This window comes from Salarias fasciatus, chromosome 9, assembly GCF_902148845.1.
Source record: "Salarias fasciatus chromosome 9, fSalaFa1.1, whole genome shotgun sequence".
Taxonomy (NCBI): Eukaryota; Metazoa; Chordata; class Actinopteri; order Blenniiformes; family Blenniidae; genus Salarias; species Salarias fasciatus.
The window spans coordinates 25,032,667-25,056,089 of record NC_043753.1 but is presented as its reverse complement, the minus strand read 5'-3'; the positions used below and the strand labels follow the sequence as shown (position 1 = coordinate 25,056,089).

Sequence of the window (23,423 nt, the reverse complement as noted above, 5' to 3'; positions counted from 1 at the left end):
CTGAGAGAGAAGAAGAGTCTTCAAGCTCATTTAGATGGTTTACACGGTTTTACGCTTCCTGGAGACACTGAGGCTCCTGTTATATCTGACATGTGGGCCTCAGTATCATTGGTGTTAATGAAATTGTCTTTTACTTGTTCAAAATAAGCAAATAATGCAGAAGTACAAGAAACTAAACCAAACTGCTGGAGAGGAAAGAAGCCCAGTGGGCTTTCAGGAAATCCTCCCATCCATGAAAATGAGAAAACAGCAAAGGATGAAGGAGCAACAAGCAGCTTCTGAACAGCAAACAAAGGAGTGAAGAACAAGAGTCCCCTCAGCCACACGACAGAAACATGCATGTTTGCAGAGTATTCATGGATGGACTGGCTAAAACAGGTGCAGTTGACCCTTGACCTCTGCATTAAGAGTCCCCTTCCTTTCACAGGGCATCAGGCAGGAGCAGCAGGAGAGCGGCTACGAGCCGGCCGGCGCCACGTTCACAGACATAGTGACGCTCCTGAAGAGCAAGTCTCCACGCTTCGCTGAGAGCATGAAGAATCAGGTACGGTGGGAAGTTCGGCCGCGGGTTCCACTGACGTGTGAGAACGACTCAAACGCCACAAACGCCGCAAACGCCGCAAACGCCTCGAACGCCTGGAACGCCTCGAACGCCTCGAACGCCTGGAACGCCTCAGCGTTCCTCAGTGTGAAGCTCTGATACGATCTGACTCACCGTCCCAAACAGACCAGCGTCTCCACGCCAATGTCTGCTCGTCACTCTGCTGAAACATTTCTGAATCTACCTCCTCCGACACCCAAACAGCAACACATACACACACACACACACACACACACACACACACACACACACACACACACACACACACACACGCTCATTTCCAGACATTGAGATACGTGTGATTTATTCAGTAGTGCTGTTTCCTGCTCCAGTAATTTGACGACATAACAAATCGGCCCAGTAATGGCTTCCATGTGCTCCCAGACGTCTGCTAATCATTTCAAAGATGACTCTTTTTTTTCTCACTGATGTTTGTTGGAAAATGTGGCATCATTGCAGCCTCATCGGACTGCTCACTGCTTCTCATTAAAATCACTTCAAATTTGTAAAAGAGGCAAGAAACAAGTTTATTATTTTACGTAAAAAGCTAATTTAATCATCAACCAGAAAATGTATGAATATATATATATATTCATTCTGTCAGATTAATTGTACTTTTAGCTGTTAGTTTCAGTGGAAGCAGGGATGAAAATGCATAAAATGTTTCTTATCAGTTGGAAGATGTGAAAATATGAAAGGAAATGACAGAGTGTGTTCTGATTGAGATGGGTGAGCGCTCAGCTCCAGTATTAAAGATATTTTTTGTCCTTCAGGTTATTTGGGCTGAACCTGAGCTCCATTCAGGCTCCAGCTCTGATACATGAGGCCCTCTGAGGCTCCATTCTCACCCTGCAGTGAAAACAGGAAGCGTTGGTTTGTTTACAGGTTTTTAGCAAGCTGTGGGGAAAGACTCATGAAGTGAACACATCGAACTCCACCTCCTGGAACGAGGTGATGAGTTTCTCCTCAGGATTCAGGATTCAGAGTGTCCAGATAGCAAAGGGATCCGTTAGCAGAGGGTTTCCGTCTGACTGCCACAGCGGTGGAGCCTTCAGAGCCACCGGTCACCGAGGCAGGAGCCAGAGCCGAGAGCGTCACAGACTCGGACCTGTGTACACGTCCCGGTGCAGAGGAAAACAAGGCACAGCTGGAACAACCAGCGGCTAATAAACACGACGGAAGACAGCAAGACTAAACACAGTAATAACAGGACGGCGGGGCGTTTCAAGGTTTCCGAGCGTCCAGTTTCTGGCTCTCACAGCTCCAAAGTCTCCAAACTGCAGTGATCAACCAGAACGCCGCAGCCGGTCCTGACACCGTGGCGAGCTGACGACGCTCGTAAACAGCGCAGCGTCGTCGACTGAAGCCGTGACCAAGGCTTCCTGCGCGGCTCTCGGACCGAATAGCCGAATCCCCAGATCGGCAGTTTTCCCTGGAGGATGATCCTGCCCGCCGCCGCTCTCTCGCCTCCTCACGGCGCTCCAGCTTCACAGTAGCACCGGCTGCTGAATTTACTCGCCACCATTTAATTTAATTGCCGAAGTGGGAATGTCTTGGTGCCGCACCGTGGCCTCAGAACGCCCCGCGGCTCCAGCAGAGGAGCTGTCTGCGGAACGCCGCTGGACTGGTTTTCCATCCATCCATCTTCCAGGCAGATCCCTCCGCTTGTTTTCTGAAGACCAAGTGTCTGTAACTCTACACCTGTCAGGACGGACACGATGACGCACACGCTGCTGAAATCTCTCTGTCAGGCTCCAGACTGCTGCTTAGAGTCCAGGGAGTGGAGATTTTGGATGGCTTCAGAACATTACATCGGGTCTTTATGGCTCTTTTCTTGTATTTATCAAAGTGTGTCTGCAGAGGATGGCGGTACATGTGAAGGTGCCACAGTGAGCTTCTTCGGGGTTAGTGAAGACTTCAATAAACCGCTGAGCAGTGCCAGGCAGTGGTGTAAAAAACAGACATTTGCGCTTTTATGTTTTATGAGTGCTGCGTGAAGAGCCGTGCCTCCAGTCCGAGCCGTCCAGAAATGACGGACAGCTGCAGTAAAAAACGCTGTGAGCCAGTTAGCGGAGGCACAAATCACCGTCAAGGTCTTAGTCTGGGAGATTCTTCAGCTCCTTTGATATGTGCAGCCCGCAGCGTCCTGTAGCTGCAGTGTGAGCGAACCCTTCACATGTGGCGCCGTTGAGGACGCAGCTCTTTGAAACCCCTGATTGATTTCTGACCACTGCAATCAAACGCCGCCGCGCGCGTCAGCCTCATGAGGTATGGAGTGATCGGAAGTCGTGCTCCAGTTTTCATCCCTCAGTGCAGGAAAGCAGGTCTTCTTTAAGCGCTGCCTCCATCAAATGAGCCCGAGGAGACGGAGAGGGATGCTCCGTCCTCCCAGATGCATGGCTGGGGACTGGACGTGCTCCCATGATGCTCGCTGAGAGGCAGGAAGAAAAGCCTGGATCTGAGTTTGTTTTTGTTGTTCCTGAGTCCTGCCACAGGCGCCACGCTGCTGCCTCTCCGTCGCTGCGGGTCAGGTCCACACTGAAGCTCGTCAGTACCTGGAGTCCAGAGTTCAGCAGTCCAGTCCCGTCAAAGGAATTTAAATGAAACTCCGGTGCTCATGATTGAGTGTCAGCTGTTCTAACAGCTCCCGGAGTTCTGGTCTCAGGCTTCTCTTGCTGTTTGTGTCTCAGCCTGCAGAGCTGGGAGATGCAGAAAGGCACCTGCAATAGGACTTCTCGCTCTGGCATGTCCACACGTCCCTCCTGCTCAGGCACATGGACTTTGTCCATTTCACATATAATAGAATTAAAGAAGGTTGCTTTGCCTAATAAAGTCAGACTGTGGCTCTGTGGTCGGCTGAATTGCCTTGTATGTTTCCAATAGCAGGTCACTTTGTGTTTTATGAAAAACAAGCCTTTGGAAAAGCGATTGGGCACGCTTGGCTCGGCCATGTGGGCGAACACAACCCGTAGAAATACGCCTTAATTCTTTTTCCCCTTCCCCTTAACAGACGGCGAGTCCCTAACAGCCAGTGACAGTCTGCACTGTGTGCAAAAGCAGGTGTCTGTGATTAAAAACTCCGCTGCCTGCAAACCATTCATATGTGTCTTATTGGCGTTCGCGTGTGTGTTGTAAAGTTTGGTATAAAGACCTTGAAAGCTGGAGAAAAAAAAAACTAATCATGCCTAAATAACAGGGACACAAAGGCGTTTCTCAGTCCGAGCCAAGCTGAACAGGTTTCAGCAAATGTCGAGAAACAATAAACTTTTGATATTGTTCAGCCAATTAGCAAACAGAGAGCTCTTCTGGAAAGTTCTGCTTTCCTCCAGTCCCTCCATAAAGACTGGCTTCTACTGCAGGACAAGGCTTTTCTGAGTGTCGTGGTTACACTCAACAGTTGCGCACACACACACACACACACACACACACACTGGCAGTCTGAAGTCAGCACTGCGCTGGGATGTTTGAAGGAACTGGTGAAATCCCGAGCATGCTCAGGGAGAACATGCATCCTCTGCTGCTCAGGGACAAATGGAAGCAGTGTGTTGCTGATGTGAGCTGGAGCATCCGTCACTGAGCCGGCGGGGCCAGCGGCACGTCAGAAACGAACATGGATCATAAGACAGAGGCGTCACTGCAGAAGACGCCTGGAAAATCCAGCGCATGGCTTCAAGACAGCAACACGGGGATGACTGTTTAATTTAATAGAGATGGTTTGGAGGAATTTGCAACCAGATTAAGTAGAATTCTACAATCCAAATGTGCTGTTTAAATTCTGTCCATTTTCCCTGCTCTTCATCCTTTTTCCTCCCTCAGCAGCACGCCGCCGCCGTGGAGGAGCGTCCACAGGCGAGCCAGCATGTGGAATCGGTTTCTGGAGAGGAACCGGGCCAACCCCAGAGGTCTGAGCAGCAACAGGTAAAGAATGTGCGTCAGATCGCGAGACGACAACACGAGCCGAACAAGGCGGGCGGCGAGAAGAAATACGACCCGTGTCCGAGGTGGAGGAATCTGGGTCTCCTGTCTGCAGCCGGGTACGTGATGCTTCCCTTCACCGCGGTGCTTCTGAAATACTGCCGGCGCGTCGGTGCCAGGCGTGGCAGCGCTCTGTCCGGGAGCAGATGAGCCGGAGCTGTCTGGGCCACATGTGTCTGCCAGCAGCTGCACATTATGAAGAGATGAGTGTACGGTTTATAAACTTTAGGGAAAGTGAAAATACTCCTGAATACACAACCAGCAGACCTAATAGATGCCTCAAAGTATGAAAACCCTCTCCCTCCAATTACAGAACCATAACTTAGGAAAACAAATCCCTCAGAGATCTGTCACATATGGTGTTTGATTGATAAATAGATCTCACAAGAGCTGAGCTTTTGCAGATGTCCCTCATGATAGCTCTACCCACTGGAGGAGGAATTGGCTCGGGATGAAAGTGTTTCAGCTGCTGAAAGAAATTCCCGTTGAACCCTTGTCTCCAATTGTTAAATAATGATTATGTTGGAAAAAATAAGAGTTTTGAAAATAGAAGCTGGCATGATGACTCCGATTTCACATCCTCACAGAAACACAGGGGGAAAGAAAGCCGGCCGGAGCCTGAAGGAGGAGGAGAAGAAGGGGAAAGCCGGAGCCAGAGGCAAGATGAAGGCAGACGTCTCCGTGTCCTCGCTACCCGGACGTCTTTCCTCCCAGAAGATGTAAATGTCCCGATCATCAGACTCTGTGAGCTGTCTGTCAGGTCCTGCAGGTGTAGCAGCTGATGGCAGACATGGGTGGAGGTCATGGGTGGCGGCCTTGAGGCTCTGATCCCTGCTACCTTTGGGAGAAGACGGGTTACACACCTCCAGACACACACACTCACTGCTGTGGACAAGTCAACACGATCAGATTAACTTTATTCAGCACACAACGGCCTAGCCTCGTGAACCAGCCCCGCCCACTCCTCATCCTCATTTGGATGTGGATGAGGAGTGGGCGGGGCTGGTTTACTATTCTAACAACGGCCCCCATTGGACTCAAACTCTGGATTTTCTTATTGTGAGGTGAGAGGGCTTACCACTACACCATAAGGAGCTTCAGCCTGTTTCCTCAGATGTGGGCAAAGCTTAGTAAACCTCTTCCTGAGGACCTCGGCGGTCTGGAGGCTTCTTATTCATTTCTTAGTTAATCTGAGGTGCGTTTCGGCTGGAGGCCTCGGCAGCAGAACCTTCCTCTTCGTTCTGACAGAGAGCTCAGCAGAACTGCAGCCGTCACAGCCAAGTGTGGAGAGAGGGTAAAAGTTGACGTGGCCAAGTGTCTCTCCTGACACGCGAAGAAGAAAACATGAAAATAATCAGGTGTGAAGAATGGCAGAGGACGCCTCCGCAGAGACACAATAAAACACTGGAGTGGTTTTATTGATTCGGTGCCGCTCGCTGGGTGCCATAAGCAAGGTATTGGGTGTCGCTTTAGCCGAGGTGAAGCCTGTCGTGGAAACATTGCTCACATTGTTCTGAACAAGCGCCTGGAGTCAGATCTTTTTCCCTCCCTGCCTCTTGGCAGTTCCACACACTTCAGCTGTCTGCAGCCTCCGAGCTGCCAATGTACACAGCCTGCGAGCGCAGCCAGTCAACAAAGCCTGATTGTGGCCCCTCTCCACTGACGGTGCTCCTCTCGGGCCCCGGAGTGCTTTCACTCAGTCACACTCAGTCACACTCATCGCCTCACGCCCACGGAGGCCGCCGCCGCCGCCGCCGGCCCGGCTCGTCAGAGGAAGGCCTCGCTCGGTGTTTATCACGCCGCATCCTGGAAATCACTCCCGGTATCAGCTGGCTGCCTGTGATGATACGCTCCCCTGGAAATGCGATTTGCACGTACATGTGAACGGCCTCTCAGCGGCCCCATTTGATCGTGTACCAAGTTTCATTGCTCCACCGTGCCCAATTTACGTGATACAGTCATCCGAGCACGTTTAAAAAACCATCTGCGTTTCAGTTTGCGTGGACAGCGGCCCGCGCTGTGCACATGATGACGGCTCCAGTCCTCTCGTGACATTATTCCAGCCCGGATTCTCCCGTTGCAGTTCAAACCTGAAACTTTCAGACTTCTGAACGGGCCTCCTTGTGTGGGACGGCCTGGCTGTTTTTCCAATCCGCAGCACCGGAAAGGGGATTGATGGACGCTGAATTCCATCCCTTTTGTCTGGATTTGTATTGTCTGTCTCTGACCTGTGCGCCAACGTCTTGTGCCTGATGTGTTTTTCTCCTCCTCCCTCAGTAAATCCTCAGCTGCAGCGACGTCGGTGGAACTTTTCAGCTCCAGCGAGAGCGAGAGCGACGAGGAAGCGGATCCGTCCGAGCGCCGGCCGGAGAGCAGCACCGACCTGCCTCCAGAGTACTGGCAGATCCAGAAACTGGTCAAGTTCCTCAAGGTGCGACGGCGGTTCCTCCCCCTCCGGTGGATCACCTGAACGGGCCAGCGTTCCCCTCCTGTCACCCACACAGCAGCCTGACGCTGACCCGAATCAGCAGTCCATTTTCTAAATCCTCCTCAGGAGTGAAGTGTTGGAAAATCACATTCAGTCAGGAAGGCTTCATATCACCACAGGTCCTTTTCCTATGACATAATCCCAACCTGTCGGCTCCGCTTGAGGGGGATGGAGTCACTTCCACCCGCAGAGCGTGGAGCCGGCTCCCGTTGGAAGCCCGGCAGGAGAAGGGCTGATTGAAGTGGCTGGCTGCTGCCGGGACTCCGGGCGTCTGACTCGGGGCCGACGGCCGGCCGCTCAGAGCCAAGGCGCTGTCTGACGGCAGCAGCTGGACGTGTTGTTCTGACCACAGCGCGCAGGCATCAGGAGCCGCCCGCCGCCGTCCTGACAGGGCATATGGGGAATATTAATGTGTCAAAACATGGAAGGCTGACCCAGACTGGCTGGGAATACCTCCGACCACTTGACTTCGCAGATTACCGTGCCTCCTCCAGGCGCTGCCATTATCTGTTGATCTGGACTCTGTCACACCGACAGCTTCTGCACAAACACTTTTCCTCTGTTTTGACAGGAATCTGCTCTGTTGCACGCTGCAAGCCGGTTTCATTCCACCTTTCATTGGAGTGCCACCTCGCTTCTTATTTCAGTCAGTAATATTATATAATTTCACACGCTGCGGGATTTCCTGCTCTTACTAATTTGGCTTTTGAGTTCCGAGTAAATCTTTTATAGAGAACACTCCTGAACAGTTCTAGTATTTTTAGCACTGAAAATAGAATGTAATGGAAGGAAATTCGTACTCTGAAAGCCGAGTCCCACTCCGTTCCAGAGAGGGGAAAAAGTTGATGTTAATGATATGAAAGAGGCAAATTCAGATTGAAAAAAAACACAACATTGGTTTGTATAGTTGGTCCTTTTCAGTGGGATTGTGGTGTGTGTGTGTATGTGTGTGTGTGTGTGTGTGTGTGTGTGTGTGTCCCAGCCTTCTATCTGTCTGGAAACCACACGGCGCAGTTATTTATGGGGTTTGTCCAGTAGTCACTTTATAATATCATTACCATCAGACGCTGAAAGTCACGCTGGGCCAAGTTAAATATCTGTTTTATTTTAGGAGGAGCCCCCCCGTCCCCCCCCGTCCCCCCCGTCCCCTCGTCCCCTCACACTATAGACAGCCGTTTGTACTCCAGGAAGTTCAGCACTCTCATGAAGCGGCTCATGGATGTTCTGTTTTGTGTTTTAATGGTATTTATAGAGGGATGTTTGCCCAGGGACTGCCGTGCGCATGACTCCAGATCTGTCCATATTGAGTGTGAGGCATACTGCAGACTGAAGCATGCGTGTGTGTGTGTGTGTGTGTGTGTGTGTGTGTAACACACTGACATGGAAAAGGAGTGTGAACAGAGTTAGCAGCTCCAGCACGGGGCTGCAGGGAGCTGTGGAAACGCGGCGCAGCGCGGAGGCCGCGGGGTCACGACTCCGCCAGCCACGACTAAACAACATTAAACTGCTTCACATGGTAAATTTAGCAAGCTCGCCAAGAAATATAATTTGAGGATTTTGCCGTGTTTAAATAGAGACGGAGCGCCGCAGCTGCTGTCAGTTAGCTCGGCCTGTGCCTTTCTAAACACAAAACAATTTTTATATGCTCACAGATATAAATATTTTGTCTGATATACAATATGTTACCAGTTAGCAGGTAAACAAGTCAGAAATTTGCCCTGTAAACATTTTCGTAATTGGCCCTTTTTTCTCCCCCCTGAGCAATGGACTTTTCTTCTTCTCATTTAAAGAGAAAGTCAGTCTTCCACCTCAGCTGAGGCTGTGACAGCTGAGAGATTCTCACTCCTTCACAGGGGAGCAGCAGGCTGGTGCTGTGAGGATCCTCATCACGGCTGCCCCCCTCTGCTGGCCGGGCCCGGTACTGCCGCCCTGCTCTCCTGAGAGCCATCCCGCTAATTGCAGCACTAAAAACTAATCCAGTCTCCAGCGTGCAGGATGCCAGTTCCAGCTCTCTCTCCCAACAGAAGTCAGTCTGCACCTAATTAAGCCGCGCTGCGAGGAGTTAGGCTCTCTTAATGCTGAAAACATTTAGTTTTTAAGTGCTCGTTAGGCAGAATCTCTCTAACAGGACTAATTGCTGCGCCCTCGTGAGTCGAGCAGCTTTCCTTCTGCAGGCCTGACTAGACGTTTGCTCAGCGTGTTGTTGTTGTTCATGACTGCCAGACCTATGAAACGATGGAGTTTAATGTTACGGCAGGGGTCTTCATCTGGACCGGCACCAGCCAGTGAATCATTTGGTACCAGCAACAGTTTCCATTATTCTGCATTTCATTTTTTTTATGAAAAACCGTCAGTTTGCATTGTTATGCCCTCATCAAGACTTTTTCATACGCTGCCTGTCCGTGGAAGAATTCTGCTGCTTGAAGCTGTAGCAGAACATTCCATGTCCAGAATGCAGTTAGAAGCCGGTGCCAGTCGTTTACCGACGTTTTCCACCCTGGAGACTGAACGCTGCTCTTGTTAGTAGTCTGCAGACGAGTCTGAGCAGAGCAGCCCTGCATCCTCTGTTCCTCCACCTCTGCCAAGACACAACACTTCTCCTTTACCCGGAGCTGTGTGTCCGTGGCCCCGGTCCAGAAACAGACACACTCCTAAGTATCGCGGCGCTGCACTTAATCTGCGCTGCGGGCGCCGCTGGCAGCGTGTCCACCCGGCGGGACGGGGCGGAGCGAGGCGCCTGAGGTCACCGGGTGTCTCCGGCAGCCCTGCTGACCCCGTCCCTCACCGGCTCGCTGCAGAGACCTCCGTCCAGCCCTGAAGCTCTGAATCCTGCTGCTGCTTCAGCCTCAGGCTCCCGGTCCTCGGTCATGTATGTTTATGGGTATGTTTACGGATGAAGGGGGGGCAAAATGGGGGGGGGGGGGGGGGGGGGGGGGGGGGGCTGGTAAAATAGAGTTTGAAACAACACCCATAATGCAACAGGCTGAGAAGCTTTCTGGACATTTCACTGGCCGTTGGACGTTGGAGAGTTTTTTGTGTAAATTGAAAGGTTGTTACTTCCCGGTCAGACCCGCGGGGGCCCGGCTCCCCCGGTGTGGCGATCAGCTCTCTCACCTCGTAGTGATTCTGTCCCGGTTCTGTCTGAGCCTCCACCTTTCCGCGTGGAGCTTGAATGTCTCCCAGTTTGCTTTCATGGGTTTTTCTTTGTGTACTCCGGCTTCCTCCCGCAAGTCCCACTTCCAGCAGGACTCAGATTGCTGCTCTCAGAAGTTTCCTGATGATTCAGCGGCCGTTTGTTGTATCAGTTCAGGAGGAGGAGTTGCAAGGGCACAATTAAGGACTTTGTGGAATGGTGGACTCCCAACCACTTCCAGCTGAACCTTGATAAAACAGATGAAAGGCTCATCGATAGTCGGGGCCGCGGCTCACACAGGGAGGTATTGTTGGAAGAGACCCTGGTCTAGTTCATGTGGAGCTACTGAAGACCTGGTGTTCGGTTCCCTGGATGTGTGAGGCGGGTTGATTTAAGCAGGTTGGGTTCAGACGGGCTGGAGGCTGATGCTGCAGACAGGATGAACTGTTGTCTTTGGCCTTGCTGAATGTCTTCTCTTGTGGAATTTCGAGTTTGATGGGTTTTGGATTGGAGTAAAACATCTTCACAAGTATTGGCCTCAGCAGCTTCAAACTTTATTTTTCCAAGGAGATAAAGTGTGCTGATTGTGTGGATTCATTGACGGATCTCTCTCTCTTGATACTCAAACTGAACTGGTTTGGATGTGGAGCAGCGAGCCAGCACAGCCCCTCTTCCAAGTTACAGTTATTAAACTATTGAACCGCTCTCAGGTCCTTGTTCTGAGATCGAATGGTGTTTGACTTTGTTCCAGAGAGCCGGAGATCTTCCTCCAGAAAAGATGGTCGCGTGTTGTCGGCGTTTTAAAGAATGTCGACAATACTTCAAGAGCAAAGCTCACAAAAATGAAAGCATGTGATCTGCCTTCTGTTTCCCCAGCTATCGCTCCCAAACACAGCTTCTTTTCTTGAAGGGGGGAGTGTTTGTTTTTACAAGGTAGCAACCCGGCTTGGCGTCCTTTGAAGAGTGAGAGCGGAGGAGACAAAGGAAGCGGCGGATCCACTGCTGTTAATGGGCAAATGGTTCACATTTAGGCTCGCGTGGTGATATGGAGAACACATGTGGCCGTTACCCTGCTGTGTCAGAGCGCTGCTCCGCCAGGCAGATATGATCAAACACCACTTGAGACTGTGGTGGAGGCCCGCGCTGATGAGCCGGCCCCTCCAGCAGCTGCACCAAACACATTATTGGCACGGCCTGCGGGACGGTATAGCGACGGGCTATTTTCTACTTATATGGGCCGCTGTGAGCAGGACATGATACATTCTGCTGCTCGCTTGATATAATCTATTTAGGATGGGCCAGAGTCTGAAATCATTCGTGAAGTGTGCAGCTAATAACGTCTTGTGAAGCGGGGCGCGGCCTTGAATCCACTCAATGAGAATTCTGTCTGTGGTGAGTTTTACTCAGCGCAAACAAAAAAAGGAATAACGCGATTGTTCAGCTGCCAGATGATTGTGGAGTCGGCGTTTCAGTGTCACGTGTCAAAGCCGTGGCACATGTCTGGTATGAGGACAGCTCGCTGATCCATTTCTGTGCCGTGAACTTCTGTTTTTATCTGACTACTGATTTTTTCCCCACATAATGATTAAAACCAGTGCATGTCAACAAAGCCGGTTAAGCAAGTACATATGTCACGAAGTAGAAATGTTGCTGCTGCTGTGTGCCTAACCAGTGCATATTCAGAAGACTTGGGAACGTTCTGCAGCCGTTAGCTCTCCCCGGAGCTGTGTATTATAAATCCCAAGCGTCAGAATAGCTTTTATTGCAGAAATGGGTTAATTCTCATTGAGCTGAGCATTAATGGAGCTCAGTCTTGTTCTAGCAAAGTAATGTCTTTCTATTGGTGTTCACTACCATAAAGCTGAACATGCACAAGACTGTGGTGTAAAGAAAACTACCCGGCATGGGGAGCAGCCAGGGCGGAGGAGGAGGGCTGTGGGGATCCAGGGAGGCTTGTTACCTCCTCCTTCCACATGTCTGCTCCGTCTTCAGTTTCCTCCCCTCTTCCTCCTTAATTCACTCGTGTTTGGCATCATTGTTTGTGTCCTTTTCCTTTCAGGGAGGCGACCAGACGGTCACTGTGCTGTCTCTCTGCCACATGATGGACCTCAGTCTGATGCAGGAGACGTGCCAGCTGGCCATCCGGGACCTCGGTGGCCTCGAAGTCCTCGTCAACCTCCTCAACACAAACGTCATCAAGTGCAAGGCGAGTGGAGGCGCCAAAGCTGGACCGGGGCGGCCTGCGGGCCTGAACAGAGCGGCCCGTGTGCCAGCCGGGGTTTTAGTTAGAGAAACACGACGGCAGGGCAGACAGCCTGCCGGTAAAGACGCAGGGTCTTTTCCGTTGTGTTAATGACCTGTGCTTTTATTGCTGCTTTTTGTCCAGTCTGCTGTCAGTGAATGCAGATGGAAGCCTCCTTGTAACTTGTGTCTGTTGTTTAATCTGTGACACTTGGACTTATTTCTGTCCTCAGATCGGCTCTCTCAAAATCCTGAGAAAGATCAGCCACAATGAGCAAATCCGCCGGAGCATCGTCGACATGGGAGGCCTGCAGAGCATCGTGGAGTTCCTGGACTCACCCGATAAAGACCTGAAGGCCCTGGCTGCCGAGACCATCGCCAACGTGGCCAGGTTCAGCAGAGCTCGGAGAACTGTGCGGCAGAACGGAGGCATCGAGAAGCTGGTGAGTATCGGCAGCTTTTGGTTCGGTTCCGTGGTGTTTCTCACATTCGGGTGTCAAACTCTTGACGATCAAAGGTCAGAAAAAACGGCCCACAAGAGGTGCTAATCCAGCCAAACTACCAAGTACATTGTAAAACATTGTTCTTCTTGAGACAGTGGACACAGTACAACACCGAGAGCAGGCTTCACCACGGCCTCAGCTGCTCGTGTCTGATTGAACTGAAGCAAACGATCCTGGAGCTCTGATCTTTCAGCACTGGCACCACTGAAATATGTTCTGTCCCGCCGGGGCAGACTTTCCATTCATACAGCTGATGTTTATGTGTGTCAGCTAGTTTGTGATTCAGTGCAAGCCTTCCTGCACTCCACCACAGACGGCTTGGAAACTTGGAGGAACGGCACGGAGTTTGATTCTGACCAGATCCTGACATGAACGTCGTTGAAAGTGTAAAATATGTTGAAGTCGTGCAAATCAATTAGACATCCTGCCTGTTTTCACACCGAGCGGCCAGACAGTGGCCGGGCCGCTCCTCTGTGAGCTGCAGTGTGGGCGCTGAGCAAAACAGATAGAATGTCCGCTTCCTCCTCTGACCTGCATTCATGTTTGTTGACAAAAGGAGCTGTGATTAAAGCCTCCGAGCCTTGTGTATTTTCCTCGGCCCCAAATCGGATGTTCTTATGTGCAAGCCACTCACGGAGGCAGATTCATTTCGCGCTGTGCTTGGAGACCACCTTTGAACTGTGCAGAGTGTAATAGCTTTGCCTGCTCTGTCTCACCGGCCAGGAACTATGGATTAAACCCTGAATGACGGCTATAAAGCGTCTCGCTGGGCTTTCCATGCCTAATGTCAACATCTGTCCCAACACGGTTCCACTCCCAGCATCTCATGCGTTTTTATCCTCGCAGACTCAGTAGTAATAGAATTTTAATTACGCCCTTAATCATGGCTAGAAACATGCTGTTCCCATCTGGAATCATCCATTATCGCCTCGATTCTGCAAGCAAACGTTTGAATCGAGCTCTTGGATTTAGTCTGGTTCACAGAGTTTCTATTAAAGCGTGCGTGGAAGTTGAAGGTCTGAAGACACACGGTCTGTCTGTGTGTTTGTGTTGATCCATCTATACATTTTGTGTGTGTGTGTGTGTGTGTGTGTGCGCGCCAGGTGAAGCTGCTGGACTGCGTTCCCCATTCAGACCAGGAGCAGGATGTGGAGGCGGCCCGCTGCGGAGCTCTGGCCCTGTGGAGCTGCAGCAAGAGCACCAAGAACAAGGAGGCCATCCGGAGAGCCGGTGGCATCCCTCTGCTGGGACGCCTGCTCCAGTCTCCACTGGAGAACATGCTGATCCCCGTGGTGGGAACCCTGCAGGAGTGCGCCTCGGAGGTGAGCGCCTGTCAGTCTGAGCACCAGCTGGCAGACGTACTCTCTGCCGTAGCGATGCACCCAATGCACTTTTTGAAAGGACCAGTAGGAGAACCAGTACTGTCCTGAAGTTACTCACTGATACTGAGTTCTGATACAAATACTTATGAGTTGCCATAAAGCCTACTCCATACTCCACACGGAAAGGATTTTCATTTACTGCAAACCAGCATACAGAGCAGTGTGTAGCGACTAGCCACACACTGAGCTGTGTGTTCTGTAGACTGTAGACCCAGAGACCGAGCTCCCTGTTAATGAGCGAATCAGCTGGAGTTTAATCATGTTTAGCATGTAGCATCAGTGGTGTGTGGGCCCTGAAGCTCTTAAGCATGTAGCATCAGTGGTGTGTGAGCCCTGAAGCTCTTTAGCATGTAGCATCAGTGGTGTGTGAGCCCTGAAGCTCTTTAGCATGTAGCATCAGTGGTGTGTGGGCCCTGAAGCTCTTTAGCATGTAGCATCAGTGGTGTGTGAGCCCTGAAGCTCTTTAGCATGTAGCACGTAGCATTATTTCTCAGGAAGTTGATCAGGTTACCCTGAAGTTGCCATTTCTTTGGGACAAATACCTTTTTTTAGTGAAGCAATCTTGTCCATCTATCAAGCCACATGATGGTGGTTGAACACAGATGTTAGAGTCGAGGGACGCTGTGGCATTTAAATCATGTAAAGCACACATCACTCATATGCATTTGTTTAAGAAATAAATACCGTAATGTTTTTGCTAAGAATGAATGCCCTGCCTGTGGTTTCTCTGACAGGAAAGCTACAGACTCGCCATCCAGACTGAAGGGATGATCCAGGATTTAGTCAGAAACCTGAGCAGAGACAACCAGGAGCTGCAGATGCACTGTGCCAGCGCCATCTTCAAGGTAGCTCACTTCCTGAAGATCCACTCTCAAACTGCTGTGCAGCAGAATCCATGCTGATCGCCACCCTTTTTCTGTGTTTCAGTGCGCAGAGGACAAGAAAACACGTGACGTGGTGCGACAACACAACGGCCTGCAGCCTCTGGTGGCGTTGCTGAAAGAAAATAACAACAAGGAGCTTCTGGCCGCCGCCGCCGGAGCCGTTTGGAAATGTTCCATCAGCACGGAGAATGTGGTCAAGTAAGCTGAGAAACACTTGATTTGGCTGTCTGTTAAGACTGGATGTGTTCTGATGTGTCGTGATGCTGGAAGCAAGGCGGGTTTCTATTGAGCTTCTCTGTCAAGAAACTCACACTACATGCATTTTTAATGGAATGGAATTTGTAGCACTTCTCTTATTCCATTTTTATCCTCTTTAGAATTAACTTTAACCATTTTATCCACTGAATCAGTTTCATCTTGTAACAAGGTAACAAAATGAGTGTTTCTTCCAGTTTTCCCTGGAACATTCTTTTTAGATTTACTCAGAATTTCCAACATGGGATACCCAAAATTTATCTTCTGCAGGGAAAACTGTTAAACCAGGGATTTCCAACATAAGGCCCGTGGGCCAGAATCGGCCTGCATGAGCTTGCTCTGTGTTCTCTGAAGTGAAACGAGTTAGATGCTCCTGGTGAGTCTCAGTGTGGGTTAAAGGTCAGGAGTAGGGATGGCTACCCTTCACATCTGAATCGATACGATACCAATACACGGTACCTGCAAATCGATACCGGTATTTTTCGATACCTGTTTTCGATCCTTTTTTTTGCGATTGGGGGGGAGGAATATGCATTAGGTAATTAAAGTTATTTTGTATATTTAAAAAAAATAGTCAAAACTTCGGAATTTTGAACATTTATGCTTCAATAACATCAAGTGAAATAACTCCAACATAGAACTTGAGAAAAATGTGTGTGGGGATAAAGTAAATAATTTAAATAAATAACAATAATAAATAACAAAATGAAAATAAATAGACTCAAAATAAATAACTGTATGAAATGTTTCACATTAGCAGCACCAGGCACCTCTACAGTAAACAAACACTTAAAGGTTTACTGGAGGATCCTTAGAACCAATCAGAATTGTATGGTTCCAACCAGGGGCGGGGTGGCCATCGGGAGGTTCGGAAAAAGCGTCTCCAAAGGAAGCTCCCGGGCTGAATTTCAACCCCACCCCGGCCCTGGTTCCAACTCGTGATTGGGCAGTCATAATGCCAATCAAAAGCCACGTAGGACCGCTTTTGCGTGATGACCTATCATGTCGAGTCGCCGCCTCGATGCGCGCTCTTGTTTCGAGCCGCGCATGCGCAGAGCATTGTTGAGGAAGTGACATGCAGCGGGAGCGACCATCGCAGAAGCAGAAGCCGCAGAAGCAGCTTGTTCCTCCCGCGAACACCTCCGAACAGGGGCGTGGTGGCCATCGGGAGGTTTCTCGAATGGCCGGTGTGTCCCGGGTCGGTGGGGTCTATTCCGGCCGGCGGCCACAAGCGGCCGTCCCCCCCCCGCCCGCTCTCACGGCCCGTGTGCGTGTCCGCTCTCCCGGTATATTTTATATTTGCTCCCGGTCTGCGAGTCGAAATACTCCGAAGATTTTGGATCCACGTAACCGCGTCACCGTGTCCTCCGCTCTTGCCGATGCATAATATCAAGGTGTGTTCAGGGTAAAAAAAAAAAAAAATGTGTTCAGGTACCGAAATGTGGTACCGACGGATTTCCCGTGAATTGATACTTGGTACTTCAGCGGGAATTTGGTCGGTACCAAAAAATTACCGAAATTCGGTACCCATCCCTAGTCAGGAGCATGTTCCTGTCGAGCTGATGTGGCCATGATGGATGCAGAGCAGGAGGGTTTCCAGCCATCTTGTGTGCATGAGCGCCATCGTGCACTCTCTGGGACTTTTACTGGACGTGGTGGTGGTTCTCACTGGCTCGGGACGGGCGCTGTCCCCCGCCCCGCTCGCCGTCTGCTCTCTGATCCGTTTATCGCTGCGTCTGGGTGAAGTGATTATTTGTGTAACAGCGTAAGTTTTCGTACGGTTTCCGTCAGCTCTGATCTTTTGTGGGGCCGCTCGCTTTTCGATTCAGTGTTTTTCCACAGCGAACAAAGGATCAAGTGAACGTGCTGACTTTACAGGCCCGAGCGTGGTGCTAGCGGCGGCCCGCCGATGTCCAATCAGACGCGAGCATGCTGAAAGAATCAGCCTGCAGACCGGGATTTTCTAATGGCAGAAGACGCGGGCTGACGGCGGCCTTTAATCATCCGTCATGTAAGGCGGCGGTTTATTTAAGTGTCGTTCAGCCGGGTTTCTCTGCTGTGACGTTTCTGGAAGGGATTTATGACTTGTGCCTCAGCGTCAGATGAGTCTTGACTCAGTAATTTTCCCTCTAAAATAAATAATGCCCCGAGCCCGTGCCCTGGCAGCCTCACACATTTCCACCAGCGAAAGAGAGGGATTTAACCATATTTATTTTCTTATTCCGCGTGAGGCCAACTCTGCAATATATATCCCACATATGCATGGATTTAATACCTCAGTAACATACTTAGCAATTCAACCCCTTCTCCTTATAAACTAATGAGGCATTGTCCGTTCTGATCTCTGTATTAAACACTGTGAGGTTTACTGTCCTTAAAGCCTTTAAATTGCAGCGGATTTCCAAAACTAACAAGAGAAGGACTCGGTAGCACTCACACGGATCTCTCCTCACCCCATAGATCATCAGTGACAGAATGATATCCAGCATTTAAAGTCTCTGTTAAATCCTCCCGACTGGAACTGAGCGCCTGCTGCCACATCCAGTTAGGAGAGGATTCCCTCAGCCGGCGGGAGCATGACGGAGTGGGACGGACAGATCTGTATCTCATCATGAAGGAAACCATGTGGGAGCTTTAATTCAACCAGGCCAGCCCGGCTCTCACTCTGAGACAGAGGATCCTCGTCTTTTCAGTGACTTCCAGGTCTGGTTTCAGCCCAGCGTCTCAGGTCCTCCAGAGTGGGACAACTAAACGGCTGCCTGTGTTTTATTTGCTTGTGTTGTGTTTGTGCAGCTTATTCTTTTTTCTTTTTTTTTTTTAATTTCTCTTCAATAATGTGTTTATTCATTCCCTCATCATTCCACACATACAGACGTCCGCAATCATTGCGTTGACGTCCCGATACATCCCCGTGGACAAGATGCACATCAGCACTGAAGGCACAAGCTCAACATCTCAACATCCAAAGATGTGCACAAACAGCCAAATGCGACATACATTTTTACAAACTTTACAAATGAAGGAACACTTTGTGTTTCATCCCGTATCCCGCCCCGCCAGCCAGTCGGAAAGGGGAAAAAAAACTAAACAAAGAAAACAGAGAACAAAACAAAGAGAAACAACCCAAGCGCATTGCAGGATTAAGATTGTGCTCAGGTCCCATGTGAAGTTACAAAGGGCTCCAAATCTCTTCATAAATATGCATTCGGTCATTTATTTTGTATATCAGGCGCTCATATGAAGCGGACTCTGACTAAGCTGTATACCATTCTGTGTGAGTGGGATGGTTCTGTCCTTTCCAGTGCCTGAGAATGATTCTTTTAGCTGTCGTAAGAGCAGATTTCAGCCGATGAGCTCTTTTTCCCCTGCAGCTTATTCTTTTGAATTTAAGGGCACTTCGACAGCCACCCCGCTCGATCCGGACCAGAGTCCACTTCAGGGACTTTCCTTTGGTTCATGCTCCTCTGCACTCTGATCCGGACCAAACAAGTGAACTCTGGTCCACTTGAGACCGTGGGTCTCGGCTCTCTTGCAAGCGGACTTTCCAGCGGCTGTAGCGCTGAGCGCAATGCATTTTGGGTAGTCAACAATGCAAGCGGTGCAAGTCAGAAGAAGTGGACGAACAAAAAAAAGAGTTGAAAACGTCTGGAGGTCAGAGGTCAGATGAGGAGTGGTGAGTCAGAGCAGGCGCTCATTGATAGATGGTCCGAAGAGAAGACATCGTGGTTGCTTGTGGCTAGCTGCTCGCTGAATTTGGCGTCCGTTCAGGTTTGCTGCCAGGACCGGCGCTCCGCCGCTCGTCACACTTGTTGCTATGCAGAGCAGCTGCTCCGCCGTGGTAAGAACAGCAGAAGACATAGTTATGATGGCACCATTAATCACACCTGAGCCACGTTTAGCGGCACGTCACTGACCGACGCTTTTGGTTGGCCCCGTCTTCACTTTAAAGCCCCAGAGAGCTGCAGAGAGCGCTCACTGACTGGTGCTCTCTCTGGAGGCCTGTTTTTCTGGATGCTGCAGGCAGTTGGGTGTGAACGGAGGTGAAGTTGGCCGCCTCTCTGGGAGGAAACCAGCGCGATGCCGGGCAAATGTTTTTAATGCCCACTTGAATGCGTAAGTGGATCTGTTTTCTCGTGCTCTCTCAGGCTTATTTGAATCACTTAAAATGTCTGGGTCAGGCAGAAACGCTTGGAACGAGGGGCCGAGCCATTACTGTCAGAGAGGAGCGGCTGCTAATGGTAACAGCGCTCCAGGGCCGTGCGCTCATTTCACAATCAATCACCAGCCCAGGGCTGCACTGAACTGAAAATCATTTTGGAATACATATTCTGCAGTAATGGCAGGCAGAGAGTGTGCCTTCTCTTCTCTTCCTCCCTTCTTTCTTTCATGGAGTTCATGGTCAAATGAAGCGGGCCACGGCAGGATTTTCTCTTTCATGTGACTGACGGTCCTCGCGGTCTGGACAGCACAGCTGTGGGGTCGGGGTGGATGGAGGGGCAGGGCCTCCAGCCAAGACAGGTAGCTGCACATGTTAGCCATTTTCCTGATTAATGACGCATCACGACCAGAGCGCATCGATGCCCCGAAATATAATTACACTCAAAACGTTAGCTGTGTTTGTTCAAAGGCCACATTGTCATAAGCTTGTGTTTTTCTTAAGACTTCCATTATACCTGGGCCAAGGCTGTGTGTGTGTGTGTGTGTGAGGAGGGAAAATCGCCTGAGCTGGAAACACTGGAACACTGAGCATATTTATGGCTGCGTCGACGTGCGGCCCATACGCCGAGGTGCTCCAGACCGTGCTCTCTCCGTCCTCTCTTGACAGTAATTTGCAGGTCAGAGTCCCTGAAGCCTCCGGTTTGGGGTTCAGCTCTGCAGCTCCTCTGGAGTGCAGCTGGGTCAAAGTCGTTTCAGTGCAGGGGCCACATACACCCCATATTCAGTCAAATAGAGCCATCATGACCTTTAAGGCTCCGCTTTAAAGTTCTTTTTGTGGTGGCGCCGAGGACACATGCTGAAAATGTCCACATGTTCACAAAATCGAACAATCACGACAGGAAATGACTGCAAACTCAACATAAAGCTAATTCTAATTAAACTTTCTGCTGCAAACTCCAGTGAAGTGTCTGAAACAACTTGGTACTGTGGCATTATGGGTGTTTTTTCGGCAGCATCAGGATATCTCAGTGTTGTGTTGTGTTGCAATTAAAAAAAAAAAAAATCTGTGTTTTCTCAGAAATTGTTCCCATTTGCCTCGTTGTTTTGTGGGCCGCATTGGAGCCTTCTGCAGGCTGGTTTTAGTCCACGGGCCTTATGTTTGCCACCCCGTTCTGAGTGGACTCTAAGCTAATTAGAAGGGAAAAAAACACCATCAAGCTTACCTTTATTCGCACATCAAATTACCTTAACTTGCAGTTTATGGTTCAAATGTGACATTTAAATTAATTCAGAATAACTAAACAGACTCATTTACATTCAGTGCAAAAAAATGCTGGTTTGCCTTGTATTAGATATCTGTGAAGAGACAGTAAAACATCCTGTTAGAAGCTCCAAAAAGGCAAAACTGGAGACGAAAAGACAGTTGAAACATCCTAAATGGCTAAAAGAAAGAGATTAAAATGAGAGCTACAGCATCCAGAATGTCTTTCTGCACTGGGCCGGGTGTGCTGGGGTGCAGAGAGGGGGAGAGGCGGCCGGTCGGTCCTGAAGCGGTGCCGTACAGAAGCAGCTGAGAGGCTTCCAGGTCTGCGCAGCCTCCTGTAACGCCGCTCCCGCATCACGTAATTACCTCGGCCGGGCTCGGCCTAACAAAAATAGACATGACTGGATGTTCATTTATCAAACGTGTGATTGCTACATAACTCTGCCGCGCCGGGTCGGCGATGACGCTCCGGCGATGACACAGGCACGCCATTGTGTTTCGACACGCCGAATGTCTCCGATGTTAGCTTTGGCAGCCGCTCTGTTCATTAGCTGTGTTTTCACTTGCAAGAATAGGCTGCCTCCCGATGGACCCTGACCAAAAACACCACATGACCTTGGCCCTCTACAACAGCTCGCGGGGCCGCGATGCCAGCAACCGTAACTGTGAATAAAAACAGTCGCCGGGCTTAACCGTACATCAGAGGTTTGTTGAGGTTTCTCCTCCGCCACCGCATTATACCCCTTTAAATGTTTACGATAGTTTACCACTCTGTAGCATCGGCAAACAGGCCAGAATCACAGCTAAAGAGGGAGGAGCGGCTTCCAAGCCACAGCAAAGCCTTGGTTATGCAAAGCGAGTAGCAGGGACAACTGTGAGGAGCCGTGGGAAAAGTGGCTGAATTACACAACGGGTCCTGTGCCGAGCGGCCGCTACCTGCCGCTCACACCGCACTCCTCAGGCATGACAGGGAAGCAACACGAGACGTTTTCCAGTGTTTTCATTAGCGTTTTGTTTTCATAGCGAAGGTAAAGCAGCTGCCCCGTATTGATCTGCCCCCTGCGGATGTTTGTTCCTGTGTTCCCCCCGAAGGTTTCAGGAGTTCATGTCTGTGGAGACGCTGGTGGGCCTGCTGAGCGACCAGCCTGAAGCCGTGCTGGTGAACGTGGCCGGAGCTCTGGGAGAGTTCCTCCGTTTACCTGAGAACAGAGCCCACATCCGCCGGTGTGGAGGCATCAGGCGGCTGGTTGACCTGCTCTCCAGAACCAACCAGGTCGGAGAACGTCAACACTCATCCTGGACCGATTTTGAGTAACGCCTCCCAGATCCATTCATGCGTGCTTTTTGTCGTCCAACCAGATGCTGCTTGTGAACGTCACCAAGGCGATCGGAGCGTGCGCAACGGACAAAGAAAACATGGCGTGAGTTTCTGTCGGCTATTGACTGCGGCCGTGGTGCTCGTGTGCAGGAGCCGCTTTTCAGGGTTTTCAGTACGCTCCACCTGGAAACGGCGCCCAGAACGAAGAAGTTTGTCCTTTTTCACCTGAGAGCGTCGCTGTTGGACTCCAGACTCCAGCATGAAGAGGAAGCTCTGCTGATCCCGAGCTGGCTGCTCCGGCTGTTCTAGCTGCTCCGGCTGCTCCTGCTGCTCCTGCTGCTCCTGCTGCTCCGGCTGCTCCGGCTGTTCCGGCTGCTCCGGCTGCTCCTGCTGCTCCGGCTGTTCTGGCTGTTCTAGCTGCTCCGGCTGCTCCGGCTGCTCCGGCTGCTCCGGCTGTTCTGGCTGTTCTAGCTGCTCCGGCTGCTCCGGCTGCTCCGGCTGCTCCTGCTGCTCCGGCTGTTCTGGCTGTTCTAGCTGCTCCGGCTGCTCCTGCTGCTCCTGCTGCTCCGGCTGCTCCGGCTGCTCCTGCTGCTCCGGCTGTTCTGGCTGTTCTAGCTGCTCCGGCTGCTCCGGCTGCTCCGGCTGCTCCTGCTGCTCCGGCTGTTCTGGCTGTTCTAGCTGCTCCGGCTGCTCCTGCTGCTCCTGCTGCTCCGGCTGCTCCGGCTGCTCCGGCTGCTCGGGCTGTTCCGGCTGCTCCGGCTGTTCCGGCTGTTCCGGCTGCTCCGGCTGCTCCGGCTGCTCCGGCTGTTCCGGCTGTTCCGGCTGCTCCTGCTGCTCCGGCTGTCCGGCTGCTCCGGCTGCTCCGGCTGCTCCGGCTGCTCCGGCTGCTCCGGCTGTTCCGGCTGTTCCGGCTGTTCCGGCTGTTCCGGCTGCTCCGGCTGTTCCGGCTGTTCCGGCTGCTCCGGTTGCTCCGGCTGTTCCGGCTGCTCCGGCTGTTCTGGCTGTTCTAGCTGCTCCGGCTGCTCCGGCTGTTCCGGCTGTTCCGGCTGTTCCGGCTGCTCCGGCTGCTCCGGCTGTTCCGGCTGCTCCGGCTGCTCCGGCTGCTGTCAGTTGCTGTCGGTCCAGTCAGCTAAGCGTCGCCTGATGTTTCCAGCTGTGGACACCAGCCCCGTGTGGATTTCTCCTGACCTCCTCGCCGTCGCTACAGTAGCATCTCCAGCT

General features: G+C 51.1%; 1 protein-coding gene across 1 annotated transcript in view; it reads left to right on the top strand.

Annotated features, from left to right (window-relative positions):
• The window catches only part of odad2 (outer dynein arm docking complex subunit 2), a 46,324-nt gene that overhangs the window by 9,295 nt on the left and 13,606 nt on the right, over positions 1 to 23,423 (top strand). The window contains exons 7-17 of the mRNA XM_030099558.1: positions 428 to 544; positions 4,418 to 4,635; positions 5,164 to 5,295; positions 6,854 to 7,007; positions 12,257 to 12,403; positions 12,672 to 12,881; positions 14,045 to 14,263; positions 15,058 to 15,168; positions 15,251 to 15,405; positions 21,977 to 22,157; positions 22,244 to 22,305. Of these exons, the coding sequence (XP_029955418.1) occupies positions 428 to 544; positions 4,418 to 4,635; positions 5,164 to 5,295; positions 6,854 to 7,007; positions 12,257 to 12,403; positions 12,672 to 12,881; positions 14,045 to 14,263; positions 15,058 to 15,168; positions 15,251 to 15,405; positions 21,977 to 22,157; positions 22,244 to 22,305 (1,706 nt within the window). The remainder of the gene's footprint in view (positions 1 to 427; positions 545 to 4,417; positions 4,636 to 5,163; positions 5,296 to 6,853; positions 7,008 to 12,256; positions 12,404 to 12,671; positions 12,882 to 14,044; positions 14,264 to 15,057; positions 15,169 to 15,250; positions 15,406 to 21,976; positions 22,158 to 22,243; positions 22,306 to 23,423) is intronic.